General features: G+C 38.2%; 1 protein-coding gene across 1 annotated transcript in view; it reads right to left on the reverse strand.

Moving 5' to 3' along the window:
- Positions 1 to 1,692: 1,692 nt before the first annotated feature.
- SPG7 (SPG7 matrix AAA peptidase subunit, paraplegin) overlaps positions 1,693 to 27,607 on the reverse strand; it is an 86,294-nt gene continuing 60,379 nt past the window's right edge. Inside the window, exons 10-17 of the mRNA XM_012540383.3 lie at positions 26,533 to 26,657; positions 25,147 to 25,249; positions 22,866 to 22,976; positions 15,862 to 15,977; positions 13,734 to 13,890; positions 11,425 to 11,591; positions 9,849 to 9,926; positions 1,693 to 2,582 (exon numbers count right to left, since the gene is read on the reverse strand). Coding sequence (XP_012395837.2) covers positions 2,367 to 2,582; positions 9,849 to 9,926; positions 11,425 to 11,591; positions 13,734 to 13,890; positions 15,862 to 15,977; positions 22,866 to 22,976; positions 25,147 to 25,249; positions 26,533 to 26,657 — 1,073 coding nt within the window. The 3' untranslated portion in view covers positions 1,693 to 2,366. The remainder of the gene's footprint in view (positions 2,583 to 9,848; positions 9,927 to 11,424; positions 11,592 to 13,733; positions 13,891 to 15,861; positions 15,978 to 22,865; positions 22,977 to 25,146; positions 25,250 to 26,532; positions 26,658 to 27,607) is intronic.

Genomic DNA, 27,607 nt, shown 5'->3' on the forward strand with positions numbered 1-27,607 from the left:
TTTTCCTATTTTTTCCCTTTTGATTTGATTTTTCTTGCCCAGCATGACAAAAATGAAAATATGTTTAGAAGAACTGCACATGTTCAACCTAAAAAAAAAAAAAAATAAGAACACCTCTCTCAAAACTTGCCTACTAACTTTACTGGATTTACCTCTTTGAACATCAGTGGGTTATGATCTAGAAAGAAATAAAACACTCTTAGGCATTATCCTGGAATAGTCTAAGTAAGTAAAAAAAATAATTCTAAGATACACGCGAGTCTGACAGGAAATAATGAAGTGTTCTAGTACATGGAAGGGATCATGTGAGTCAGAGGCTTCAAAGTATGGCCAGGACTTACCCACTAATAGACATCTTTGTTTCAGCTGTGCAGTGCTCCTAGACTCTGAACAGACTCCAAGTTAAGCCAGGAGACCGTTCCCAATATGGTGCTGCTACTTTAGGAAGTCTGCTCTGGACTAACAGTCTGGAGGACTGGTCCATTTCAGGGCTTTTGGAATTTTGTCCGTTCCCTTACCATGATGCAAAACTGCCATCCTACAATTCATTCCTTTGTTTATAGTGTTTATGATTACTAATCAACTGATATTTCTTCTTGGAGATGGATTCCTTGTCCTATAAAAGATACTCTTTAGATAACACTTGTAAGTTTACAAAGACATATCTATATATATGATTTATTATCTCACCATTACCCCATGAACTATCATTCCTGTGTACAGTTGAGAAAATCAAGATTCCTAGAAGTGACCTGTACAAGTCAGCCCACTCACAGAGGGTGTCTTCTAAGTGTACCACTATTCCCACAATACTAGACTGCATCCCTTGTGATTTCCTGTGCTCCTACAGTTTAACAAATGATTTGTTAAAGCTCAATAGGAGAATAATTCACTTGGGGATTTGGTCACAAGGTGAGTGTGAACTAAATTGGGTCCCCTCTGTAGACTTTTCTGGATGGTCACCTGAATGAAGAGCTGCATTCTAAAATCAAATGTGAGCCTAAACTATCCTGAGCTTGTATACTGTTAGTTCAAGGTTCTCCTGGGCTATGGAAATCTACCACAGAATCCTGGGGGCAGCAGAGTGCTGTCTGTGAATGAAACAGCCCCAGTAAATACCAATTGGATTTAATTGGGGCTTACGCCAAAAAGCAATATGGCAAATTTGTTTCAGTGCCCTCTCAGGGATAACAAAATTGCCATCCTGTAATTCATTCCCTACAGGTATTTGTAACAGCTGCCTGGGTTCACATAAGTAACACAAATAGGACATTTCTTGTTGTACACTAATTCTGAGAATAGCAATTTAGTATATTAAATCTTATTCCTTCAAGACCACTATCCCCCCACCCCCCAATCTGTGCCTCCAAATAGTTCTCTGCAGAGAAAATTGAGGGATGGGGAAAAGTGTTGAACAAATCACAGATATATTCTTATAAAGTTGTTTCTCTTCATGTTCTGGGGAAGAAGTAAACCAAAATGAATCTCCATCCAGCAGTGATGAAAATGGGCTCTTCCAAATAGTGAATGACAGATGTACTGAATTAAAGATTAAAAATGATTTTGAATCCGTGGCTCCTACAAAATTGAATTATTCTAACAATAGAATCTACAAACTATTGTCGAAAAAATCAGACAGACACATAAACCCAACCAGTCCTCTCTATGAGGCCTGGTTAAGTTGTGCAGAGATGGATGTCAGCCTCCAAAATTTATTAAACAAACATTACAACAGTTCTCCCAGGTAGTAAATAACATGGTGTCATAAATACTTTGAAAATAAAGCATTAAGAATTATCTCTGTAAACATGGTATTCAGTTAAATAGCATCAAGTAAAGATATTTTAATCCCATAAATTTGCTTTCTTTCATTTCCCATATTGTAAGCTAGTTTATTTACCTACCAGATGACAGAATGAGAAGGCTCCCAGTTAAAAAATATAATAAATTACCAGATCTATGGAGTGGTAGAGTCCTTTCATTATTTATTGTGAGAGAGTCAGAAGAACCAGGGGAAAGGTCATATACTGACTGTCAGGTAGACATGTGATTCCTAAGAATGTGACCACTGCTCTCCATGGACAACAGGTCTGCCCTCCTCTATGTTCTCAACATGAGTGTTTATAAACCTCTAGGTGATATGCAACATCTGTGATGGGGAGTGTCCCCGTAGGGGAAAAGACATAAAAACCCCAAATTCCCTGCAAAGGGATTTACTGATGGCTGCCGAATGAGGGCAGCTCAGACCTGCAGCTGGGGAGGTTGCCCAGTGTCCTTGATGCGATGTCAGGGGGTCAGGGTGAGGTTTGGACACAGGAGCTGCAAACCCAGGTCACTGAAGGGGATGCCCGTGGGCAGCATGCAGACTACTTTGGCTGGGTTGGCTCATCCTCGTCCAGGTCCTCGTCACGGGGGTGCCGGGCGGGGGGTGGCTCATCCTCCTCCGGGCCCTGCCGCTCACGCTCTGCATCGATCCACTTCTGTGGGGTGATCATTTTTTTGGGCCCGTGGGGAGGTGGCCCGATCAAGGCCTCGATGTCCTCATAGTTTATCACTTCCTTCTCCAACAAAGCATCAGCCAGCTACAACGAACAAGCACAGCTCTGTGTGAGCCTGAGAGCCAGCTCAGAGACAGAGACAAGAGCCTTTTGAGACCAGGGGACCCCTGAATGAAAGGGAGAGCCATTCACAGAACATCCATGCCAGCTAACAAACGTCTCAGCCTTCCCAGGATCCAGGAAATGGGGCTCAAAGGGGCATTTCTGTGAGACTATCGAGCCAGCTCCAGGACAAATCATTTTCCCATGGAAGCAGTGACAAGAAGGGGACAGGAGGAGGACCCATCTTGAGAAGGAAGCTCTGCCTCCCTCTCCTAACAATTCCTTATTGTCAGGCAGCAGATGCTAGGATTTGGGACACACACACATACGTCTGTCTATATTTCTCTCTCTTTCTCTGTCATCAGTGCAGCCGGGGAAGAGGAAAGGTACTGACATCCAGGAGTGATGCTGAGGAAGGGATAAAGTCACCTCTGACATAAGATGGCCTAAGGAGTGTATGGAAGTTTTCGAATAAGACATAGAGGCAAAGCAGAGTCAACAAGCCTGAACCCAAATGTGAAGAATGCCAGCAGAATAAGCATTCCTTGTTTCTGGTGAGCCAAGTCTTAAATCTGACAAACATTTTACTGAAGGTTTAATACCTATGAAACACAGAGCTAGACATCATGCTGGGTTCAACAACGAACAACCATGATCCTTGACCTCAAGGAACACAAAGGGTTTAGGGAAAAACCTCTCTAAGTAAGGGTAAAATGTGAAAAATTGCTATAGGAAGAGTGTACAGTGTTATGGGAACACAGAAGAGAATGAGAAATTTTCCATATGGGGAAGGAGGTATTTGTGGTTGGGATTAGGGCAGGATTTCAACAGGAGATAAGGGCAAATGAATGGGAGCAGCAAGAGCAAGGAAAAGATAAGGGAAAATTCAGGCTTTGATTAAAATGACATTTGACTGAAATATATTGTATGTGAAGAACAACAGTGGAAGTTAAGGCTAAAAAGCAGGGATTAGGTCCAGACCTTGGAAAAAGGCCTTCAATATTCACCAGAATTCTCTGATAATGGGATTTCCAACATTTATCCAACAAATTCCTGTTCTTCAAACAATATTTAGAGAGACATTGAGTAGGAAAAACTGATCAAACTGTGGCTTGTCTGTGTGCTATCAAACTCAAAGGTTGGGCCTCAGTCAAGCAACAGATAAATTATACTCTAGGGTGTTTGAAAAACAGATTAAAAGAGTTAGATGGCTTTTCAAACTTTTAATCTTCTTGTGACACAGCTTTCCTAAGCTCCTGCTGCAGTGATAATATGTGTCTATTTTCAATGCATACTCAGAAAGCACCTTATTCCTTACATTTTCACTTATGGTAATGAGAGAAAGCTAAAGAGCTCGGGAGTCCCCAGTGAAAATTCTTAAAGGAGACAAGAATGAAGAAATGGAACTGTCTCATTTCACTTTTGATCCTGCAATCCTCCAAAAAAGAATCAATAGTGGTGACCTGGTAGAGCTATTTTAAAAGTTTCTCATGACTGATGCTGAGCGAAAACAAGCAGGGCCAAGAGATCATTATATACTTCAACAACAATACTATATGATGACCAATTCTGATGGACTTGGCCATCCTCAACAATGTGATCAACGAAATCATTTCCAATGGAGCAGTAATGAACTGAACCAGCTACACCCAGAGAAAGAACTCTGGGAGATGACTAAAAACCATTACATTGAACTCCCAATCCCTATATTTATGCCCACCTGCATTTTTGATTTCCTTCACAAGCTAATTGTACAATATTTCAGAGTCTGATTCTTTTTGTACAGCAAAATAACGGTTTGGTCATGTATACTTATTGTGTATCTCATTTATATTTTAATATATTTAACATCTACTGGTCATCTTTCCCTCTAGGGGAGGGGGTGGGGGAAAGAGGGGAAAAATTGGAACAAGAGGTTTGGCAATTGTCAATGCTGTAAAGTTACCCATACATATAACCTGTAAATAAAAGGCTATTAAATAATAAAAAAAGAAAGTTAAAAAAAAAAGTTTCTCATGAATAAACTTAACACTCACAAAAAAGTAAATAGCCATCAAAAAAAGAGATGTCATTTGGACTGCTTCTATAGCAAGGAGCTTTATCACAGAGAAAAAACTCACAGACAGAACACAGGATCATATATTTAGAGCTGGAAGAGCAAATTTTCGTCAGTCCACAAGCACTTATTAGACACAGACTATTTGCTAGCCATTGTGTTAGGCACTGGGGATTCAAAGAAAGGCAAAAGGAATATTTATATTTTATACATAAGGAACCTGAAGCCACCTGAGATAACTTGCCTAAGATCCCAAAGCATATTACCACAGGCAGGATCTGAACCCAGTTCTCTAATCTTTCTATTGGCCACCTCATCATCCACTCTTCACTTGTTCACACTTTTTCTCCCTGATCCTCCTTGCCCCTTTTAAACATTGATCATAGACCTTACATCTTTGAGCTGTTTTTTAGAGCTACTTACACTAAAAAAAAATTCCCAGATGCTGTCAGTCATCTAGGTGGGACAGAGCTCAGAGCCCATCACTAAAAGTAAATAATGACTTTGGGTCAAGAAGAACCTTTTCCAAGAGTTTGAACATTTCAAGAGGTGCTCATAAATACTGGCATAAATTGCTTTAGTTCTTCCCCAATCAGACCAGAAGATGAAAGGATTATTTTTAGAAAATCAGGGCAAGAACTAGGGAATAGATAAATGACCTTCCAGATATTGTTTGAAGAGCTTCTCTAACTTCTGCACTCCTTATTTTCTCAAGAAAAAATGTAGACTTGAGAATTATTATTTGGTGACTGGACCCAAAATGCCTGGAAATTTAAAACATTTTAACTTGAGAAAAAATACACTGAAAATATGGAGATTAGGATATGAAAAAAAAAAGTGACTTTTTTTTTAGTAAACAATATATGATTTAAAAAGAGGAAAAGTTACACATTTAAATAAAATCTGTTTTGAGTTTAGGAACTTTTTCTTTTATTGACTGTATTTAATTAAAGCTGCTTTTTCTTTCTAATGTAAAATATTTTGTAATGTTTGTATATTGTGTGTTTAGGAGTTTGTAACTAAAATGATTACAGAGAATTTTTATTTAATTTTATGCTGTTGATTTTTTTGTAGTGTTTATAAAATGTCTATTTGGACAAATCTTGATATTAAAATTCCACTGAGATCCAAGACAATTCCAATATACCTAGGATGGAAAATGCCAAATGAATCCAGAGAAAGAACTATGGAAACTGAAGATAGATTGAAGCATATTATTTTACCTTTTATTCCCCTTTCTTTTGGTTTGTTATCATTTTGATTTTTTTCACAACATGACTAATATAAAAATATGTTTACAATGTCTACACATATATAATCTGTATCAGATTGCCTGATGTCTTGGGGACAGGAGAGAGAAGGAAGAGAGGGGAAAAAAAAGGTGGAACTCAAAATCTTACAAAAGTGAATTTTGGGGGCAGGTACATAGGGCAGTGGATAGAGCAGCAACCCTGAAATCAGGAGGATCTGAGTTCAAATCTGACCTCAGACACTTAACACTTCCTAGCTATGTGACCCTGGGCAAGTCACTTAACCCCAACTGCCTCAGCCCTCCCTCCCCAAAAAAAAGTGAATGTTGAAATCTATTTTTACATGTAATTGGAAAGAAAAATAAAACTATTAATAAGTGAAAAAAATTAAAATAAAATTCCAATGAAATGTTAAAAAAAAAAAAAAATTCAATACCCTTCTGACTGCCTTGATCAAAACACCCTTCCTTGGCCAAAACTGACCAATCCGTATTGCTTTCCTCTATTAGAAGGCAAGCTCATTGAAGATAGGGAAAGCTTTGCTTTTTTATTTTTGTATTCCAAGACTCAGCACAGTATATGGCACATAGTTAAGAATGTAAAAATGATTTTTTCACTTATTTATTCACTCATTCAACACTTTGCATCCCCTGGAAGATGTAGTAACAGTCTTGGATTAACTGACAGATGTCAATACAGAGAATTTCTAAAATTCAGAGATGGCTTTTGGGAAATCATCCACATCCCCTCTAGCCGCCTAGCTATCTTGGAACTGAAGCCCATGTATCCTCACTGCCAAGGAAGCAGAGGATGGAAAAACTTCATTACTGTCTTGAGAAGAAAGTTTGTAGATACCTCTGAGATTCTGCAAAATCATTCTTGTTCTCACAAGAAAAATCAAAGCTTTCCAAAGAGGGATAGGAACACAGAGCTGAAAGATCCAGCTCTGTGCCAGGTGTAGGGTCAAAGAGAGTTAAGTCCTCTGGTCACACACTTAAATTCAAATCTGCATTTTTATCCAAACTTCTCAAATGCTGACAAATCATTTTTACATGGTTGTCATACTGGCACTTCAAACTCAGCATGTCCATAACTGCATTATCTTTTTTCTAAGCCTCCTTTTGATGTCACCTTTTCTATCAAGGATACCTACCCATCCGGTCAATCCGTGATTGAAATCTTGCTGTCCTCTCTGACTCTTCCTTCCTCACTGACCTCTTTTATACAAGCAATAGCTCAACCCTATCAATTCTTCCACAACCAAATTTTTGGCATCTGATCTCTCCCTTTTATTTTCACTACCCTCCCTGGTAGCACAAAAGTAGTGAGTCCCTTCATGGAGTATTTTGGTAATTTCCCAGTAGGTCTTCCCACATATTTAATCTTTGCTCTTTGAACTTCTTTGTTACACTATTACCAGACTTTTAAAAATAATTCAGTAACTCCTCCTAACAAGTCAATTCAAAGTCCTTTGTAATGAGTAACATTCAAGGACCTCTTCGATCTGATGCTCTCCTTACTTCTAGCCTCTAGGCCACCAGATTCATTCCTACACCCTGAACACCTTGGTGCTTTTGTCCGGAATGAACTTCTCTTGCTGAATTCCCATTCTTCCATGAGAGACCATTTCCTATGCATCTACCTTATGATCACTATCCTGTTCTAGTCTAGTTTTTCAGCTTTCCTCTTTCTACATCTGACATGTTTTCTGAGTCCTAGTCATATTTCCCCTGCAACCAATATCTTGCCCAATCTTTTTTCTGCAACCTCAGCCCCACATGACTGCAAACCTAAAACACCTAAACAGCTTTGATCACTGTGCTATCCTGAAGCATGGAGTCCATAGAGCTATGTGTAGTCATGCACCAACTCCTTAAAGCAATCATGTAGTGGAGAATTAATAACTCCTTCTGCAGCCTGAAGACAGCTGGACTGGAGGCTCTTGGGTGAAACCAAGGGTTCTATCTCTTCCTTCCCCAATCCCAGGCCCACTGTGAAAGTATCAGTTCCAGGCTATCCTGAGCCCATTCTTTATCAATAACTTTATTCCTTCTCTGACTCGATGACACAGGACTGATACAAGAGCTTCTCTCTTTAGCACTGGCTGGCTTATCCAATTCTTCTGCAAAGTCCCTTGCGTCCCAGTGTTGGACCCCAACAAGGCATTCCTTACAGGGCCCTCTTTTCTGACTTATCACTTAGATACCAGGTGTTATAGATCAGCAATCAAAGCAATAGATGACTTAGAACAGGTCCCAGATCTAGAGTCAGAAGAGAATGAAGGAAACAGCAGGACCAGCCTCTTCATGCTAAGCAATTGGATACAAAGACGGCAGGAAAACAATTCTTGTTCTCCAGGGGCTTCTATCCAAATGAGAAAGACAACCTTGCATAAATCAACATATAATGCTATGAATTGTGCTAAGACAAAAGTTGAGAATACCGAGAGAGGCAAATGACTATGCCTCCTCAAAGCCTGAGGCTGGACCCCAGGAAGTCAAGTGTAAGGAAGGCCAAAAGCAGTGACTGGTCCAAGTTCACTAGGGCAGTAAGCAGCAGAGGGGGATCTGAGTCTGACACCAAATCCACTGCCATTGCTGCAGTGTCATGCTACCCATGTTGTGGAGGCGCCCTCTCCCCTACCAGGCTAAGCTGCTTCATGAAGGCAGAGCCCATGTTTTAGGTAGCCCCTCACTTTGCACTATTTCACATAAGTGGCTACCAAAGAATCCTAGTAAAACAGGGAGGAGCCAGGCTTGCAATCACAGAATTTCATTAGTAGGAGGTACCTCTGTGACCACCTACCACCTAGACCTAAGAAGAATCATCCCTAGGGTGCAACAGAGAGGCTCATCCAACCTTTCCAGTTAAGACTTCAACAAGAAGGGACACGTGACCTCCCAAACAGCCCATTCTATTTTTGGAAGTGCTTTAGTCAGAGGACTTGACCTTAAATCCAATCTCAAAACCTCATTCTGCACCTGTGACCTTGGTAGTCACCTCGTGGGCCCACATTCTCAACTGGAGAAGGAGGGGCAGGACTGGATACCAATTTACACTCTAGGATTTTAATCACAGACCTCACCAAGATGTTCTGGACACTAAATGTTCTCTTCAGAAGAGACAGGACAGGAGAACAATGACAGAAAGGAAAGAGAAAGAGCTCAAGATCATTTCTCTTCTGGGACTTCTCACCTCCCTGAAAGAGTTTAGCAAATGCTGATTCTAACTTGGTCTGGCTTCTTGGATCCCTCCCATGCAGGCCCAACTGCCCCAAAAGAGTATGTAAATGTCTGTTTGGTTGGTTACCTAGCAACACCAGAACCAGGGAAACCAAATTATAGAATTCGATACATGATGACCTGAAGGATGGGAAGGTCACTAAGAGGCCTCAGAGACAAATGTATTAATTGAATATACTAACTTCCCACTTTTGTTTTGTTTTTAATCATAATCCAATTGCTGCCTTCTCTCTAGTTCTTTATATAAAATGGTATTTCTGACCCTTCCCACTTCACAAAACCAACTAGTCACACACAAGCTGAGAATTATGCTGACAAATTTATACTGAACCCTATATTTTCCTACCACAATTTTTGGGATCTTTAAAGCTTAATCTTTAAGCTAGGGGTGTAGCTTGAAGTCAAACAGAGTTCTTCCCCTTTGTAAAGATAACAGGAACAGAATCAAAAAGTGGCCTCCTTATTAATAGGCTCTGACAAATAAAAAGTAATTTCCTTAGCTCAGCCATACAATATTTGTGGTTACTACTAAGACATGAAAGGAGAAAAAGGAGAAAAGCAGATGAAAGAGGAAGATGGTTGAAGAAAAGAAGCAGAAAGTCTACTTCATTGAGACAGAACCCAGAGCTCAGTGGGTCACAAGTGCTCTAACTAGCCCAGACCTCACAGAGAGAGCCCCAAACCCCAACAGGACACCTACCGAATGCAATTTGGCTTGGTTTTCCAGCAGTACTTTCTCTGTGTGCCTGTATGCTTTAGCCACCAGCTGTTTTGCTTCCTGTAGGAAAAGGAGGAAAATTTCCTATAGTGAGAATCTACAATTTATGGCTACAATTCCTAATTCCAGTTTTAAAAAATATACTTCAGTTTAAACAATTTACTTTAATTTTCTGGATGATGGTTTCTTAATCAGTAAAACAGTAAAATAGGATTAAGTGAACTCTTTAAGATCCCACACCAAGCTCTAAATTCTATGACAAAAACATCTATTAAATCCCAGAATAAGCAAGCAACTAAGGCAATTCTTCCCCAGGATAGTGCCTTGTATACAGGGCCCTCATTCACAGCTAGCTAAGGCTCATGCAGAGCCCCCTTTCATCAACAGATAAAGTAGAAGAAGGGACTGAGTCCCCTCTATTCTGTGCACTTTAAGGGTCATTCAGCTCCCTAATGATGCTCTGGGTTCTTTCTCTTTGGTTCTCTACTATTTCCCTAGGTCAGGGTGTACCCCCATGCTAGTTCCCTGACCCAAAGATAACTTTAAACCTGGCAACACAGGAAAGCTATATTTTAGGAGACAGACTACTCAATTTTTTGGAGTTGAAATTGATGCTGGTCCTTAATCTAGAAAGAAATAAGGTAAAAACCAAACGACAAAAATGTGAATGACGCTATGCTTATGTTATCTTCTTGTCAAGTTTGGAGCAAGATGTTTTCTTTATTATTAATTCTATTTGGAGAGAGTTCATGATCAGCTGTTTCTTCAGCTGTTACTAATTTTATTTGGGAGATTAGGAAAAGCTGTATATTATAGCCAGCTCTACCATGACAAAGAAATAATCAAAAATGATTAACTATTTTCTGGGAACTCAGTGGATGCCCATCAATTGGGGAATGATTGAATAAGTTGTGGTAGATGAATGTTATGGAATATTATTGTTCTATAAGAAATGATGAGCAGGCTGATTTCAGAAAAGCCTAGAAAAATTTACATGAACTGATGCTAAATGAAATGAGCAGAACCAAGAGAACACTGTACACAGTAACAGCTAGATTGTGTGATGATCAACTATGAGAGACCTGGCTCTTCTCAGCAATGTGCTAATCCAAAATAATTCCAATAGACTTAGGATGGAAAACACCACCCACATCCAGAGAGAGATTGAATATGGATCGAAGCATAGCATTTTCACCTTTTGTTGCTGATTTTGTTTATTTGCTTTTTTTTCTTTCAGAGACTAGTAAAACATTAAGATGTGAAAAACTAGAGTCAACTAGGAATGGTGGATAACGCGGAATGGTGAGAAACCCTGAAAAGCTATGCGTTTCATAAAAACAAAGAAAAGTGTTAAGTTCTTATACATTTCCCTCTTCTTTCCCGAACAATAAACTGCTTTAGAAAAGAGAAAACCACAGCTGCTTCTAATGATAAGGGCACCAGCTTTTAGGATTTTCCCTATCAACTTGGATTCCCTTGCTAAGGAATTAGTCCATTCAACAAGAGTAACAAAATATCTAGGATCTGTGCTGTCAGCTGCCTTTGTATATATACTCACATGATCCATCATTTGTTGAAGCCCTTGGCTAAAGGGTCGTCGCCCTATGCCTGATGTGCTCTCCTGCTGTTCAGGGAAGGAAATAGGGCCAATACTAGGCACCATCCCAAATTGCTTCACCATGGAATAGGCTATTTTAGTGACTTTCCTTAAATCATCCTGTGCCCCTATACAATTCCGATAAAAAAAAAAAAAAAGATTTTTTTTTTTTAAATGTTCGGCAATTTAACTGATTTCTCTTGGTAAGACTTTATTCTAAGTACAAACCTGAATCTGATGGCAGAATTGAACCTGAATCTAACGGCAGAATTTAAGACATTCTCCATAGAATCAAAGATTACAGTAGATAACGAGACATAAGTCAATAGTCAATGACACTTTTTCCTAGTCGCCTTATTTCACCATCTAAAACAAAAAGACCAACTATTTCTATATCTAATTCTATACCATAAACAATAGGAAAATAAACTCTTTATATCTAAATGTTATTAAAACCAAGCATTAGGGAAATTAACAATTATTATGAATACACTTATATGGCAATGCTGAGTTTCTTTCACCCCATTTTTTTCATAAACTTTTGTTTGATTCCTCAGTCAAGTTATATTTACTGATATCGGTTTCATTACAATCACATTTAAGTTTAAGTTAATGCTGTTTTGTGAATTTAGATTGAAATTTAATACTTAACACTGCAAATTTCCACACACTGACAGTATGAATTTAAACCAGGTGAATATTTCACAGCTGAATCCCTAAAGATACTTGTTGGGGTTTGGGTTCTAAGGCCCAAAAGAACATTCATTTTTAACTAACTTGTAATAGGAGCTGTACTCTGTATTAAACCAATCTGGATTTTTTTAAGTTCTTAAATACATGTCAATTTTAATTAAGCTAAAAATGTTTACCTAAGGTTTTTATTACCTACTCTTCTCCAAACAAGATGCTAATATTAAGGCTAATTCAGGTACCAAAATAAACATCCCCAATGAAATGGTCATGAATAAGCTGTTTGACCTCTTTCTTACTACCAGGAATAGATGCCATCTCTATGGCATATAGCGATTTGATTCTGGAAGTGCTTTTACTGAAATATGTGAATTCAGTTGGAGGGGATGTGGAAAAACTGGGACACTGATACATGTTGGTGGAATTGTGAATACATGCCGCCATTCTAGAGAGCGATTTGGAACTATGCTCAAAAAGCTATCAAACTGTGCATACCCTTTGATCCAGCAGTGTTACTACTGGGCTTATATCCCAAAGAGATCTTAAAGAAGGGAAAGGGACCTGTAAATGCAAAAATGTTTGTGGCAGCCCTCTTTGTAGTGGCCAGAAACTGGAAACTGAGTGGATGCCCATCAATTGGAGAATGGCTGAACAAACTGCGGTATATGAATATTATGGAATCATTGTTCTGTAAGAAATGACCAGCAGGATGATTTCAGAAAGGCCTGGAGAGACTTACATGAACTGATGCTAAGTGAAACGAGCAGGGCCAGGAGATCATTATATACTTCAACAACAATACTATATGATGATCAATTCTGATGGACATGACCCTCTTCAACAATGAGATGAACCAAATCAGTTCCAATATAGCCGTAATGAATTGAACCAGCTACACCCAGCGAAAGAACTCTGGGAAGTGAGTATGAACCACTACATAGAATTCCCAATCCCTCTATTTTTGTCTGCCTGCATTTTTTATTTCCTTTACAGGTTAATTGTACACTATTTCTAAATCTGATTCTTTTTGTGCAGCAAAATAACTGTATGGACATATATACATATATTGTATTAACATATACTTTAATATATTTAACATGTATTGGTCATCCTGCCATCTGGGGGAGGGGAGAGGGGGAAGGAGGGGAAAAATTGGAACAAAAGGTTTTGCAATTGTCAATGCTGAAAAATTACCCATGCATATAACTTGTAAATAAAAAGCTATAATAATAATAATAATAAAAAGAAATATGTGAATTCAGAATTCTTAAACACTGAAATTAATTACAGATATAGAATATGTATACAACAAAAATAAATACACTTCAACTTCCAAGAATTTTTTAAAAAATGTTTTTAAAGCTCCACATTTCTTTTAGTGATATCTCCTCTTCTGAGTACCTAAACAGGATATTCCAGGAAACCATCTAATTTATTCCAAATTTTGTGACCCTATTCATGACCACTAACTCTGAAAGAAGACAATCTGGCTTTGCTATTACTTCTGTAAAAGGATATTACTGTTGTGTACCCAATGCTAAAAAACTGTTCAATGATTCATCTAAGAGCTGGCTTCTCACCTGATGTAACCTTATTAAAAGAAATGGCTTCAGACACTCGGCCTCCCAAAGCCATGCACATCCGTTCAAATAGCTGCTCCTTAGTAAAGAGATACTGGTCTTTGGGGAGGATCTGAGAAAATCCCAGGGCAGCATTTGTCCTTGGTGCTATGGATACCTGAAAAATGTCAAAATGGGCCACAAATTTTATAAACAATGGAGACTTAAAAAACACAAAAGAATCAATCTGAGAGGAAGTAATGCAACACTGATGCTATTTTTAATCTCAAGCTTACAAAGAACATACATACACCCCAAACTAATTTGGACAATAGAATTTTAATAGTGAAGCAGTACAATTTGTAGAAGTAAAAAGGAACTTTCAGTTTATAGTCACTATTACAGTGGTTTTGAGGTTGAATGTATTTTGAAGCATGCAAAATGCCTAAAAAAAAATCACACACCAATTCAATTACTAACATACACTGTAATGGGACATTTATAAAGCAAATTCTCTAATAATCCATTGCTTCTTTAATTCCAGGGTAATTCACTAAATATAACAAAGCAGAACAGAGCTTGTGAGATCACAAGCGCCCTGATTAAATTGTTTTCTAAATCATCCTACAGATAGGAACTTCTCTTAAATGCAAGAGGAAATGCATGATCCTAAAGTTGTCTGGAAATAATACATATCTCTCACTAACAAAAGTTTAGATTCTGAGGCAAATGAAAATCATGTAAGATGCCTATAAAAGTTAGTTCTACTAGTTGTAGTACCTCAGAATTGATAGCAAAGTATGGGGTTTCATAAGAATCTTAATAGATGCAAGTTTCCTCTTGTACTTTCATCCCTTAATCCTTTTCAATAATGTGTGGTTTTCTTGTAGTATACAGATACACAATGTTCTAGATGTTGGTCATGTAATAATGATCATCATTATAAACATTTACTTTAGACTACACCTGTGATTTCATTGGTATAGGGAATTTCTAATGAGGAAACTCTACCATAGAGCATTTCAAGGACCACCCAAGGGGTTCAATGACTTGCCCAGGCTCCTTCTGAGGTTGGGTGCCTAACATATACATGAAATAAACATTTTCTTATCTACAATCCTGGAAAGTCTGCAAATTACTTAATAATATTCTCACATTTGAGCCTCACCATTGGGCTGGGAGGTTAAATATTACAGGAACTCTCACTTCAAATTTAGAAAGAAATAAACTGATCTGAGGGAGGTCAAGTGATCACACAGCTCCTATGGATCAGAGATGGTTTGGAATCCACGTCTTCTGCATTCTAACTCACTAGGATAAACTTTCTTTCAAAAAATCAACAAATAATTATTATGCACTTACTACTTGCCAGGTATTGTGGTTGTACTGGGGAATATAAATATTAAAAAGTGAAAGTCTCCTCCCTTAAAGAGCTTATTAAGACTTTATAGAACATTCAGTAAATGAAAAGTGATTTTTTTGAGGGGTATGGGAAGTGGATTATGAAGAGCTGAATAAAAATGGAAAGAATCAGTTAAGTTCTCCTTAAGGACATAGAATTTGAGAAGAACTTTGAAGGGATATAGGAGGGGTTGCAATAAAGAAATACAAAGAAGAGCAATGCAGGTTTGAGTGTTCTGTCCAAAGCCCAGGAGGGAGAGAGAGAGAGAGAAGGGGAGGGAGAGGGAGAGGGAGGAGAAGAAAGAGGAGTGAGGATAGGGGGAAGAGAGAGGGAAGGAGAGGGGGAAGAAGAGAAAGAGGGAGGAGAGAGGGAAGAAGATAAAGAGGAAGGAGAGAGTGGGGGGAAAGAGAGAGAGGAATGGGGAAGGAGGGGGAGGAGGGAGAGGGAAAAGGAGAGGGAGAGAGACAGAGAGAGAGAGAGAGAGAGAGAGAGAGAGAGAGAGAGAGAGGAGGGAGGGAGGGGGAAGGAGAAGAGAGACAGAGAGAGAGAATATGAGAATCAGACATGGGGTTTAGAAGTCTCCACTGGGCAGCTGAATGAAGAATGGTTTGAAGAACTGCAAGGACAGATGTAAAAACACGATGAAGATGAGGGCATAAACTCAAATAACTGTGGTATGAACAGAGAAAAGTGGGAGTTGGTGCCAATCAGCTGAGAAGGCAGACCCCCAAGGTGACACGTCTTTACCTTCATCACTGCCTCTGTGTGCTCCAGCAGCCAGCCAACCAAAGCATGGCCTGACTCGTGAAAAGCCACAATCCTTAGCTCCTCCTTGGACAGAATCTTGCTTTTTTTGGCAGTGCCTAAAGAAGGTCAAAGATTTAAGAAGTGAGGTACCAATTATTCAATTTCTCTGGCCATGTTTTCCTCTTCCAGACTGATCTACCCACTTCAACAAAGGGCAAAAGGTGGTTAGAGAGTGACATTTTCCTACTGCTACTTTCATGTTATTTAATATCATCAAAAGGGTTCCTCTGCAAATAATGCATTTTGGGGAACAGATCTAGAACTTAAAGATGGCAAAGACCTTAGGAATCATGAAGACCAATTCCTTCTTTTTACCTGTCTCTGATCAACAGACATAAAGTGATTTGTTTCAGCTCCCCAGGTTGGTCAGAGGTACAGGCCTGGACCAAGATCTTGGACCCTGAGGCTATAGATCCTGTCACACTGTCATATAGGTTGTACTGTCTAAGAGGCTCAAAAACATACTATTTTTCAAAAACATTTATAATCTCCTTTAAAATATCTAACGTGAAAGCAAATTAGATTTAAGTTCAGAATAGTTGATTATCACACTGTTAGATGTCTCTATTGGATATTTTAAGAAGTGCCCATTAGGGTTGGATATGAAACAATTTATAGCGTTGTAATATAACTTGGCATTTGGATATAACAGATGGAAAGCACACTTCTCTTCAAATATGGGTCACAGTTCCAGATTAGATTTAATTATACGTAGCACATAAGTATGTGATGATTTATGAACTTCCATCACAAAAAAGTTTGTTCTAGGTCACAAAGCCTATACCACAAAAACAATATTTGTGAAAAAAAAAAAAAGAGTTTTTAAAATAGAGGGGGAAATGTCCAAGAAGTTCCCCCAGCTTAACTGTCTGAGGAATCAGAAAATGTGGACACTACTTCTTTGTGTGTGACTTTGGCCAGGTATCTATATGTGGACTTAAATTTCTTCATCCTCACACTGCTTACCTTGAAAAACTATTATGTTACTAAATATGATAACAAAAGCAAAGGCATTTTGAAAACTATAAAGTACAATACATATCGAAGGTACACTGATGTTATTGTTTTAAACTAGTATGGTAAGCCTAGTTCTCAACTTTAATTGCTCTGGATGCACTGGAAAAAACAAGACTGTCTTCTAAATAAAGAGATCATCATTATCTTCTGCTGTCCTCCTTTCTCCTTTTGAGAAAGCACAGCATCACCAGCCAGATGTCAGTCCGACACTTGGGAGACCTCAGAGAGTCTTTGTTATAAAACACCAGAGGTTCGTCTTCTTTGTTCAGAACTAGGGATTTCACTGGCAGAGAAAGTGAGAAAACCTTTCACTATTAATGTAGGTCAGTAACTGTTATGGTAAGAACTAGTTTTAGGCAACACAATTAAGGGAGGGGTCCCCCAAGGTCATACAGCTCATATCTGTATGAAGGGGAAGAGGAAAGCAGGTCACCCAGATTGAGGTGAGACTTCCATCAACTACACTTGTTAAAAAATTCATCTTAGGTCAACCAAAACTGCTTTCTGCTGTTGGCAAGAACTTTTCCATTTTTTCCCCCTTAAACTGTTTGATTCCTTAGTCAAATTATATCTACTGATGTGGATCTTCTACAAGATGAAGGTTCTATAGAGGTATTTACTACAAGCCTTGGCTAAATTTCACTTATTTGACTAAAGGTAACTCCTCAGAGCAAAAAAAAAATTCCAAAATTAACAATAACAACAACAAAAGTAAATTAGCATTACAATATGAATTTTATCTACTTCCCAATACATCTACCTCTGTAGTTAAGATTACAAGCTAATGTTGAGGAAAACAGAAAGGATTTAAAAATTCCATCTTGACAACCTGAATGTATTTTTTTTTAAAAGGAAAGGACAATATTAAAGATATTTCTTTAAAATACAAATCTCAAAACCTTACTGTTGTTCTTATTTGAATTTAATTGGTTACAAAAATAAAACTATTTTCTAATGACTTATAAATAATCATCTTATATTTTAGACTATAAATGACTATCAATTCTCTGAATTAATGGAAGGAAGCACCCCAATGGCTAGTTCAAAAACAAACAAATTTTTATTAAATGCCTGTTAAGTGCAAGTTACTAAAGATATAAAGAAAAAAAATGAAAAGTCTCTATCCAAGGAACCTACAAAGGTATACATTAAAAACCAAATAAATATGATAAAAGATAAAATATGATAAAAAGTTTCAGGAAGGAGAGAATCCTAGCAGTTGGGGATAGGAAAAGGTAGAACCTAATTTGAACTTTGAAGAGCACTAATGATTTTAAGAGACAGAGGTGAAAAGAGAATTCTTTTCAAGTTCATTTCACAGACTATGGCAAAAAGGCCAAATCCAGTCCTTCTGTTTAGATACAATAAAGTGTTATTTAAAAATGTAAAAAAAAACATTCTTCGCTGAGGGAAGAAGGTGGCAATTTGGCCCTTAGTTTGCCAACTCCTGTTCTAATTTCAAATTTCTTGCTCTCTCCCCAATCCCCTGCAATTACTGTTTGTGTCTATTCAAATCCTCAATTACTTGCACCATCTACTATCTCTGCTCCTAGCCACATGTTGCTCAAGTCCTATGACAGCAAGGCAGGTATGGTACATTGCACCCACTAAAGAGACAGCTTCCTTTTGTGTGTCCTTTTTTGCCTTTAGAAAACATAATGAACTGTTTTTGCATGGATGCCGGTCCAGGCATTGGCTTAGGCAAACCTGAGACTGGCCACTCCCATTTTGTGTTCCTCCTTTGAGTGTAGATGAATAAAGAGGGATCAAGAGATAGATGTCCCAGTAGATAAACAGGATTTTTTTTTTAGTCTATCATACAATCTATCTACCACAATTACAATGTTTCTTTCTAGTTGCTGAGAATTGCTCCCCAGTTTTTAGTTTTATTGTCTCATAGGGTTAAAAATAGAAAAGATCCTGAATCCATCAGTCAGAGGTGACTAGAAGCAGCTGGAATCTTCTGCCATCACATCCTTCTTGGGGAAAAGGATGGCAGGAAGCACAATTAGCCCAAGCCCTGGCCTACTTGCCAGAAGATGTGGCCTTGGAGGGAACTGATTGGGCAGTGAAAACTGGAGTGAGGCTAAAATACTGATGAATTTTCCCACAAAATGTTTCAGGCTTTAATGTTTTTAAAATCTCAACCTTTTAGGACAATATAATGTCAATTAGAAATTATTGCTACTTGTTTAAATCCCTCTTAATGTGTGTTCCTGGATCACTCATAATAAATATGTGGAAAATTTTTTTGTGTGGAAAAATAATTAAGTGTCCTACATCTAATTTACATTGGACATTGCATATGTCTGTACTCCTCTCCTTTTGGGAAGACCCCAGGCATGAACCAAACTTAAGCTTTATGTGTTTTTTTCCCCGGGACTTTGTGGTGAGAATATAATGAATCAGATGGTTCAAGAAAGAACCTAATCCTTCTCTTTGAGAGGCCAAACCACCCACCAAGACTGCACCTGGTCTAATCATGTCTAGGTTCAGAGTTAAAAGAGAAGTGTGAGTGAGTTAGGGAGAGGACAAACACCATGGTCCCCAAGGGTCCAGAAGCAGTACTTTATGTTGTGACATATATTTATCTATGTATATGCTATTTTCTCTGCCTGAGGACAAGACTTTCTTTTTTGTTTTTGAATCTCTGTTGCTTTTTACAGGGCTTGTCACATAGACATCATTTAATAAATACTGAACATAATACTGAAATATACTGAATACTGAATAAATAATGAACAAAGAGTTCATTAAGGGGATAGTTGGAAACAAGGCTGTAAAGTAGATGACAGTCAGTCAGAGAAGAACTTTAAAATACCAGTTTGTGGGTAACCAAAGATGGGTTTTCAAAGAAAGCAAACACATGGTCAGGCAATGATGTGGAGGATAGTGTGGAGAATGGAAAGCATGGAAACTGGATGAACAATCAGGCAAATACATACTGAAAATTACTGTATAAGTAGATTGAATAAAAAAAAAAAAGTTAAGCGAGAGGAAATGATGGCTTGAACTAAGCCAATAACAACATGAATGGAAAGAAGGGAGCAAAGAAAGAATTAATGAAAATAACTGATAACAACTAGAAATGGAGCAATTATAGAAAGAGTCAACTATGTCTACAAGCCAACTAAATTGGGTGACAGATAGATGGTGGCACCCTCCACAGAAACAGGGAAATCTGGAAAGGGACAAGTTGGCATAAGACATGTTATATTTGAGATGCCAATAGATCATCTCAGAGATTATATGCAAGTGATGACAATAAATAATCCAAGTGACTGATAATTTAAAAAGAGTATGTTTTTAGAATGTATTTTAGTACTAACTTTTTAAGTTAAGATGTGAATTCTAAATACTTTAAACAAGATAGAAAAATACATTGTGAATAATTTATAGACTGATGAAACCTTAGTTAGAAAGATTCTTAGATATCATCAGTCAAATCCAGATATATGAATCCTAAGTTATGGTATCTTTTTAAAACTATCCAGTGATCAAATCATCTATTATATTATAAAATATCAATTTTTATTTTCAGAAAACTCTGATTAGAACTTTTTCTTTGAAATGTTTGCAATCCCATTCATTGGTCCTCATTATGTTTTTTGGAAATCCCCTATGATAAGATTAATTCTTCTAACACATGCAAGTTGTTCAAATATTTGAAGGGCGTGATCAGAATCTCTCCTAGGTCTATACTTCCAGCAATATTCACACGGTATGGTTTTGAGTTCTCTCCCCATTTTCCTTCCTTCCAGCCACTAGTAATGTAGATTGGTTTCTCTAGGCTAATCACCCCCAGCTCCTTCAACTAATTTTCATACAGCTCAATTTCCCTCTTTCTTCCTGGTTGTCCTATTCTCTATGTATTCCTCCCAGCAGACCCCTCATTTCACATTATACTAAGAAAGACTAGTTGTTGTGAGTTACCTCTTCTTCCCCCCATTATAAATCTCCATCATCTGACATCATGCACCACCATTCTCCTCCCTCAATTCTCTCCTTTAATACAGACTTTGATAAAAATGAACGAAAAGGCATTTTTTTTTTTTTTTAATTTAACATAGCACTCTGCTAAGTGCTAAGGATATATAGAGAAGAGTATGGTGGTCCCTTCTCGCAAAGATCTAACATTTTGGTTAGGTAGAACAGCAGAAGAAATGCTTGTCCTGAGGTTTTTGGGTTTAATTGCCAAAGGTAACTTTTACTCTTTCATACCCTTCCTCTCCTTCACTGGCACTTCTAGCATGTTGCCCTTACAATCACTCTAAGTGATACCAGTATATTCATTACTTTTTATAAACACACCTAAGACTACTCTATCCTGAAAAAACCCTCACTTGACAATTGATCCCCTAAAGCTATCCTTCTGTATCTTATCTCTCTTTCTCAGCCCAATTTCTTTAAAAAAAAAAAAAAAAAAAAAAAAAAAAGCCATTAATATTTCTTGCCTCCTTTTATAGTCTTCTCACTCATTTTTAATCCCCTTTAATCCAGCTCATCACACAAATGAAATTGTTCTTTCCAAAGTCACTAACAATCTCTGGCTTGACAAATCTTCTGACCTTTGTTCATCATTCGCAACCTCTCTGCACCTGATCCTGCAGATGGCTTTGTCCTCCTGATTACTTTCTACTTCCTTGGTTTTGATGCCATTACGAACTGGCTGCTTTTCCTACAATCTAGACAGTTCTTGTCAGTCTTCCATGCTGGTTATTCATGTCTACCCCTCTAACTGTGGATGTACCTCAGTGCTCTGCCCTGGGCCCCCTTCAATTCTCTTCTAACAATTCACTTTTGGTGACCTCATTAGTTCCCATGATTCAATTAGCTTCTCTTTGGAAATGATTCCTAAATGTATGTAGCCAACTCTTGCCTCTTTCTGAACTCTAGCTCCACATCAACAACTACTTATTGGATTTTTCAAACTTTGGGATGTCCTACAGGAACTTATAAATTTAACCTAAAACAGAACTCATCATCTATTCTCCATGCCTTACTTCTTTCCTACTGCTGTATAGGGTTGCACCATCATTCCTCCAATCACCCATCTTTATACAAATATAGTCAACTTTGACTCTTCATTCTTCTGCTACTCCATATATTCTAAAAGTTGCTTTTTGCATTTCTACATTTTTCTTACAGTCACATAGTCACCCAACTAGTAGATCAGGCTTTCATCGTTTGTCCTGTGAGCTCCTGAAATAGCCTCCTAATTTTTCTATCTCAAGTCTCTCCTTTTGCCAATCCATTCTCCACACAACTGCCGAAGTGATATTCTTAAATCACATGTAAGATTATGTCACACCCCTCCCTACTCTATATACTCATTTCCACTAAGAATAAAAGAAAGTCCTTTGTTTAGCATTTAAAACCCTTTATAACAAGACATTAGCTTCCCTTTTCAACCTTTTTCATACCTGACTTCCTTTCATAGACTGTCATCTGGTCAAACTGGCCTTCTTGCTGTTCCTTACATGCAAAGACATTTCACTACCTTTGCAGTGCCTTTGTACAGGTTGTCTCTATCCATGCAATCACTCTTCCCTGATAGAGCATAAGTTTCTTGATGCCAACAACTGTCATTTTTGACTTTGGCTGTCTAGGGTCTAGCACAGTTCCTGGCACCAAGAAATGTGCTTAATAAATGTTTGTTGCTTGTCTTCAAAGAAGGTAAGATTCTTTTATTTGTCTTACATTCTTCTTTACCTTTCCTTTTCTTCCCAAATCATATAAAGTCCAAGCCTAAAATGAGTTGATTCCAAAGTTTAAGACTGATGTATGTTTAGAAGGGGTATTGAAATATTCTTATTTAATTGACCTCCCATTTTACAGGTTTATCTATTCAATAAATATTGTATAATAAAAAATATGTTAAGAATGGAAAAGAAACAATTTTACAGAAGAACAGAAAGTCTCAGTACCTGCAATTACTCGCTCCACAGCATATTCAAAATTAAATGTATCAATTGATTTGTGTCCTTCTCTTGCAGCATGTAGAGCAGCTTCATTACATATATTTGCAATGTCAGCTCCTATAAGTTAAAAAGTTTGACCACATTTAATGGAATATATAGAGAGAATTTTGCTATAATATTTATATGTAAAACAAAGGGATTGGCAAATGACAAATCCCGAGGCTTTCCCAACAAAAGCGAGACTCAGAATAGATTAGACAGTGTTGTATTTTGTTTGTATACTGCTTGTACATTACATCATTTCATGGAGGTACAGTGGTAGAGCTCTAAGCTGGAGTCTGGAAGACTGGAGTTCAAGCCAACCTCAAACCTCACTAGTTTTGTTTCCTTGGAGAAGTCTTTTAATCAACTCTGCTTCAATTTATCCATCTGTAAATTCAGGATAATAATAGCACCTACCTCCCAGGGTTGTTGTAGAAAGACATAAACTGTTTTATAATGCTAACTATGATATAAAACTATGATATAAAAACAAAAGGCATTGCTAGACAAAACTCTATAGAAGGTCATTCAAAACAAGATCTCTTTCTCCTCTGAAACTCTAAGTGAAACAGTACTTCATTTCTATCTCTTTATGTCACTTTAACAATGATATACTTTATACTACCATTGTTTATGTACCTATTTTAGCTTATTCTATTATATTAAGTTCCTTCTGGGCAAGGACTATGGCAAAGACTTCTATAATTGTTACTAAAAAGAAAAAAAATCTGTTAAACAGATGAAGGACCAAAGAAGACATGCATTATATGCTGATAAAATAAATGCTATGAGGCTTTAAACCTTAACTCATAAAACCTAGAGCCTTTAGATTCCCATAAAATAAACTGAGGGAAAAAACCCCCTCTTCATTGACATTGTTTATTTCTACTAAATTAAAACTTATAACTCTCACTGAAAACACAAGGGTCAGATGTAAAAGGAATGAATAAATTGTAATGGATCACTAGGATAGAAGATGAAATTTATATTCAGAATAAGAAGGATGGAGTGGTCATTTCTGTAACTAGCGGAATATGTCAGGGTATTCCTAAAATTGCCAAACCAACCTCTCACTCCAGAGTAATTTGAACATATGGTCTGAATTTGTGGATAAGGAAGTAAAATGCCGAAAAAAAATAGAACTAGTACACCTTATGGCCTGATAGAACAAGAAACTCAGGAAGGAAATTCCATGTCTTATATGTGCAAACAGGCACATATAAGCCCTAGAGAGAAGTGGAATAACTTAGGGATAGGAATATTGCTGCAGACACTGAGTTCCTTATTTAGAATTTGACCTACCATAAGTGGGTAGTCTAAATATCTAGTGAAATACTCTCTGTTTATTTTTCCCCTGGGTGGGGAAATGACTGTTATTTATTTATTTACACGTTATTGATTTAACTTATCTTCCACCTGTTCTGCAATGCAAAACTTATTCTCAAATCAGACTTTGTCTGAATTGTTTCCCTTAGAAACAAAAAGATGCACAGTTCCATACTTACAACCAAGTATGTGGAATGAACTTTAAATAATACTGATATCTACCTGGGATAAAAGTGAATAGTCCATCTCCATTGGCATTAAAAGAGATGGAACACAAATCCAATACAGACTTAAGGAGAATTCTTTGAGAAAAGTCATTAAATTTCATACCTTTAATTTAGTAATCTCATTGAGAGATATACCTAAAGTAGGTCAATGACAACAAGTAAAGTCCTCTCTATAACTAAAGATTCATAATAATACTAACTAGTAACAGATAACTAGAGACTAAGGGGATGCTCATCCATTGCAACATAGCTAAACAAACTGATACAAGAATGCAATGGAATATTACTATAAGAAAGGAATATGAAATTTAAAATATTATGGGAAGACATGTATTAAGTGATACAGAGTGATCCAAACAGAACCAGAGCAGAAACAATGGCTATATGTTGTTATAGCCACCAGTAAAGGCAGTCAGACTTTGATGAATTACACTGAACAATTTCAGTTCTCAGGAGCCGATAAGGAAGCACAGAGAGGTGAGTATTACAGAAGTGGGACAGGCAGCTAGCAGCTTGGTGGCTGACTTCATAAATGGAAAGGTTCAGTGGGGGAGTGAAAGGCAACAATAGAACAAAAAGGGAAGGGGAAACGCTTTGAACTGCAAACTCTAGGGACCTATAAATCAGCATCAAAAGAGATCCACATAAAGCACTAGACGCAAAACATTCCAAAGAGAAATGAGTTCTCATACCGCTAAACCCAGGCGTGAGCTCTGCTAGGCGTTGGGAATAAAAACTACCAGTCTGGGTCAGCTTCAGACTCTTCAGATGCTGTTCAAATATTTCCCTTCTTTCCTGTCATAACACAAAAGGACATCATACAAAATTGGGCGGGGGCCACAAGCAGATCAGAATGTTGATTGGAGGAGGTATGGGGGATATGGGCCCAACTGCCAAAGGGGAAGCCCGGTGTCTACGGAACAGCCGTGGCTCTAGCCACCCCAGGAAGAGCCACAAGAGGGAAGCGTATCTCTGCTCCCAGGAGAGTCACCCACTTTCCCTGCTGAGCGGAGGCTTGGTCATGGCTCTGCTTCCAAATACAGTCCTGCCTTGCGGGGGTTTACTGTGAGTCACTAGCTTGCTTTCCCAAAGCTCCTTTCTCAGGGTGACATTACTCAAGTATGACTTTGATTCTGCCCCAGGAGCCCTCCCTCTGTCCCCACTGCTCCCTTCCTTTTGCTCCCACAGGACCAAAGCGCCACACCGGGCTGGAGTTCCTGTTCCTGGAGGTGCTGCTACAAAGACCCCCTTCTACCAGTCCAGGCTGTGTTCAACCTTAGGCTGGGAGGTGGAGGAGGGGTGGCAGGCAGCCAAGGAGTGAATGACTCAGCTGGTCCAGGAGGTCCTGATTAAAACACTCAGAGCTCAGTTGCCAGGGCCTTTTTCCCTTCCTCCTTCAGGGGCAGCTGCACAGTTCAGGCTTTCAGTGCCAGATAATATCAAGCATTTAAGGTATTTAAAATGAAAACTCTGAGGATGTCTACAAAGCTGCAGATGGAAGGAAGAGATGCCATGCGAGAAGAATGGGATTCTTTTTATTTTCCTTTCTGGATTTGGTTTCAGTGAATTTGCTGTAAAACTCAATCCAGACAAGCAAATCCAACCCCAGATGCTCAGGGAGAAAGAGGAAAAACAACAGTGGACGAACAAAAACAAGTTGCAAAACCAAAGAGAAAGCGGTGAGCCAAATAAAGTCTGGACAGATAAGAGGAGAGGAAATTCACTCCATCTGCACTGGAGGAATGTTACAAACAAGGGCCATCCCAGTGGGGGCAGTGCTCACTGCCCAGCGGGTTTAGGCAGCTCCCTTCCAGGGAGAGGAAGCCAAAAAGCTTCACTCCACCACGATTTCCATGACAAAAGAATCCCACAACAGCCCGGGCCCTGGGAATAAGGAACAGCCAAGGGATCAGCTTCCGGCTGGTTTTCTCATCACCTCCTTCCATTAACTGATAAGAGCCCTCAGCACATAGGAGAGCTTTAATTTTCACAAGCTTAAGAATATAGCTATTCACTGGGAAAAAATTTTAGAAGGCTTTATAAATAAGCCTAAGGAAAGTCAAACTTGTATTTCTTACCTGTAATGTAGGGAGATCAATAAAAATATGTCGGTCAAGTCTCCCTGGTCTCATCAACGCATTATCCAAAATATCAGCTCGATTGGTAGAAGCCAACACTATGACATGATCTGTAGTTCCCATTCCTGACAAAAGATCATTTTAATTATTTTTGAAAATTATTCCCTTTTGTTTTCATAACATCTTTATTTATAAATATACACCACTTTCCACCCTTATCCAGAGATACCATCCCTGGTAACAAAAAAATTAAAGAGAAGAGAAAGCTGTTTTTTCTTAAAATGCTAATTTTCAAGCAATGTGTAAAGTTTGTTGTTTCTATTTTCTGCTGAAGTTACAGGATGCAGAGTTAGGCAGGAATTTTCTAGAGAAATCTAACAGAGAGCACGGGCACCCTGAACTAGCTTCCTAGACAGAGCTCCATAAATACTGCTAGTAAATAATCCCTACTCCCTTCCTTCATCCAAAACAATTCTGACAAGGATTCAACACTTTTTGCCCATAGAACCAGCTATATAACAAGGCTGGGTCAGAGGCACAACCACAAATCCCTGGGTTGGAGGTAGCCTCATAATTCCCTGCTCTAAATTCTAGCCAGAACTCTTGGGAGAGGGATTTCACAAAAACGAATTTTACTGCTAGAACCTAAGGACCTATAGAGGATTTTCCTTCATGCTTATTCGATGTTTTCTGTTGCCATGACTTTTTATCTGCAACATTCTGCAGTATTTCATTACTGGTCTGATAGCAGTGGTTTTTTCAGGCACAGGGTTTCTTAGAAAAGAACTGTAAAAGGAAAAATCACTAATGAATACCATTAAAATGCAGTGACCTCTATCTTGCTAAACTTTAAGCTCAGCTGATACAAAACAAAACAAAACAAAACACAAAACACCTTTACAATTACCTATCAGGCCACGTCACCAGAAAGAAGCTCCTATTACAGAGATAATTCCATAAACAAACCCTGCTATCTTCGAGCAAATTTCTGCCTCTCAACAGATGGATGTCAAAAAAACTCAATTCTGCTTTCTCACCAGCAGCCAAACTGGAAGCTGCGAGGTCTGCAGCAGAC

The sequence above is a fragment of the Sarcophilus harrisii genome, chromosome 2 (genome assembly GCF_902635505.1).
Source record: "Sarcophilus harrisii chromosome 2, mSarHar1.11, whole genome shotgun sequence".
In the NCBI taxonomy this organism is placed as follows: domain Eukaryota; kingdom Metazoa; phylum Chordata; class Mammalia; order Dasyuromorphia; family Dasyuridae; genus Sarcophilus; species Sarcophilus harrisii.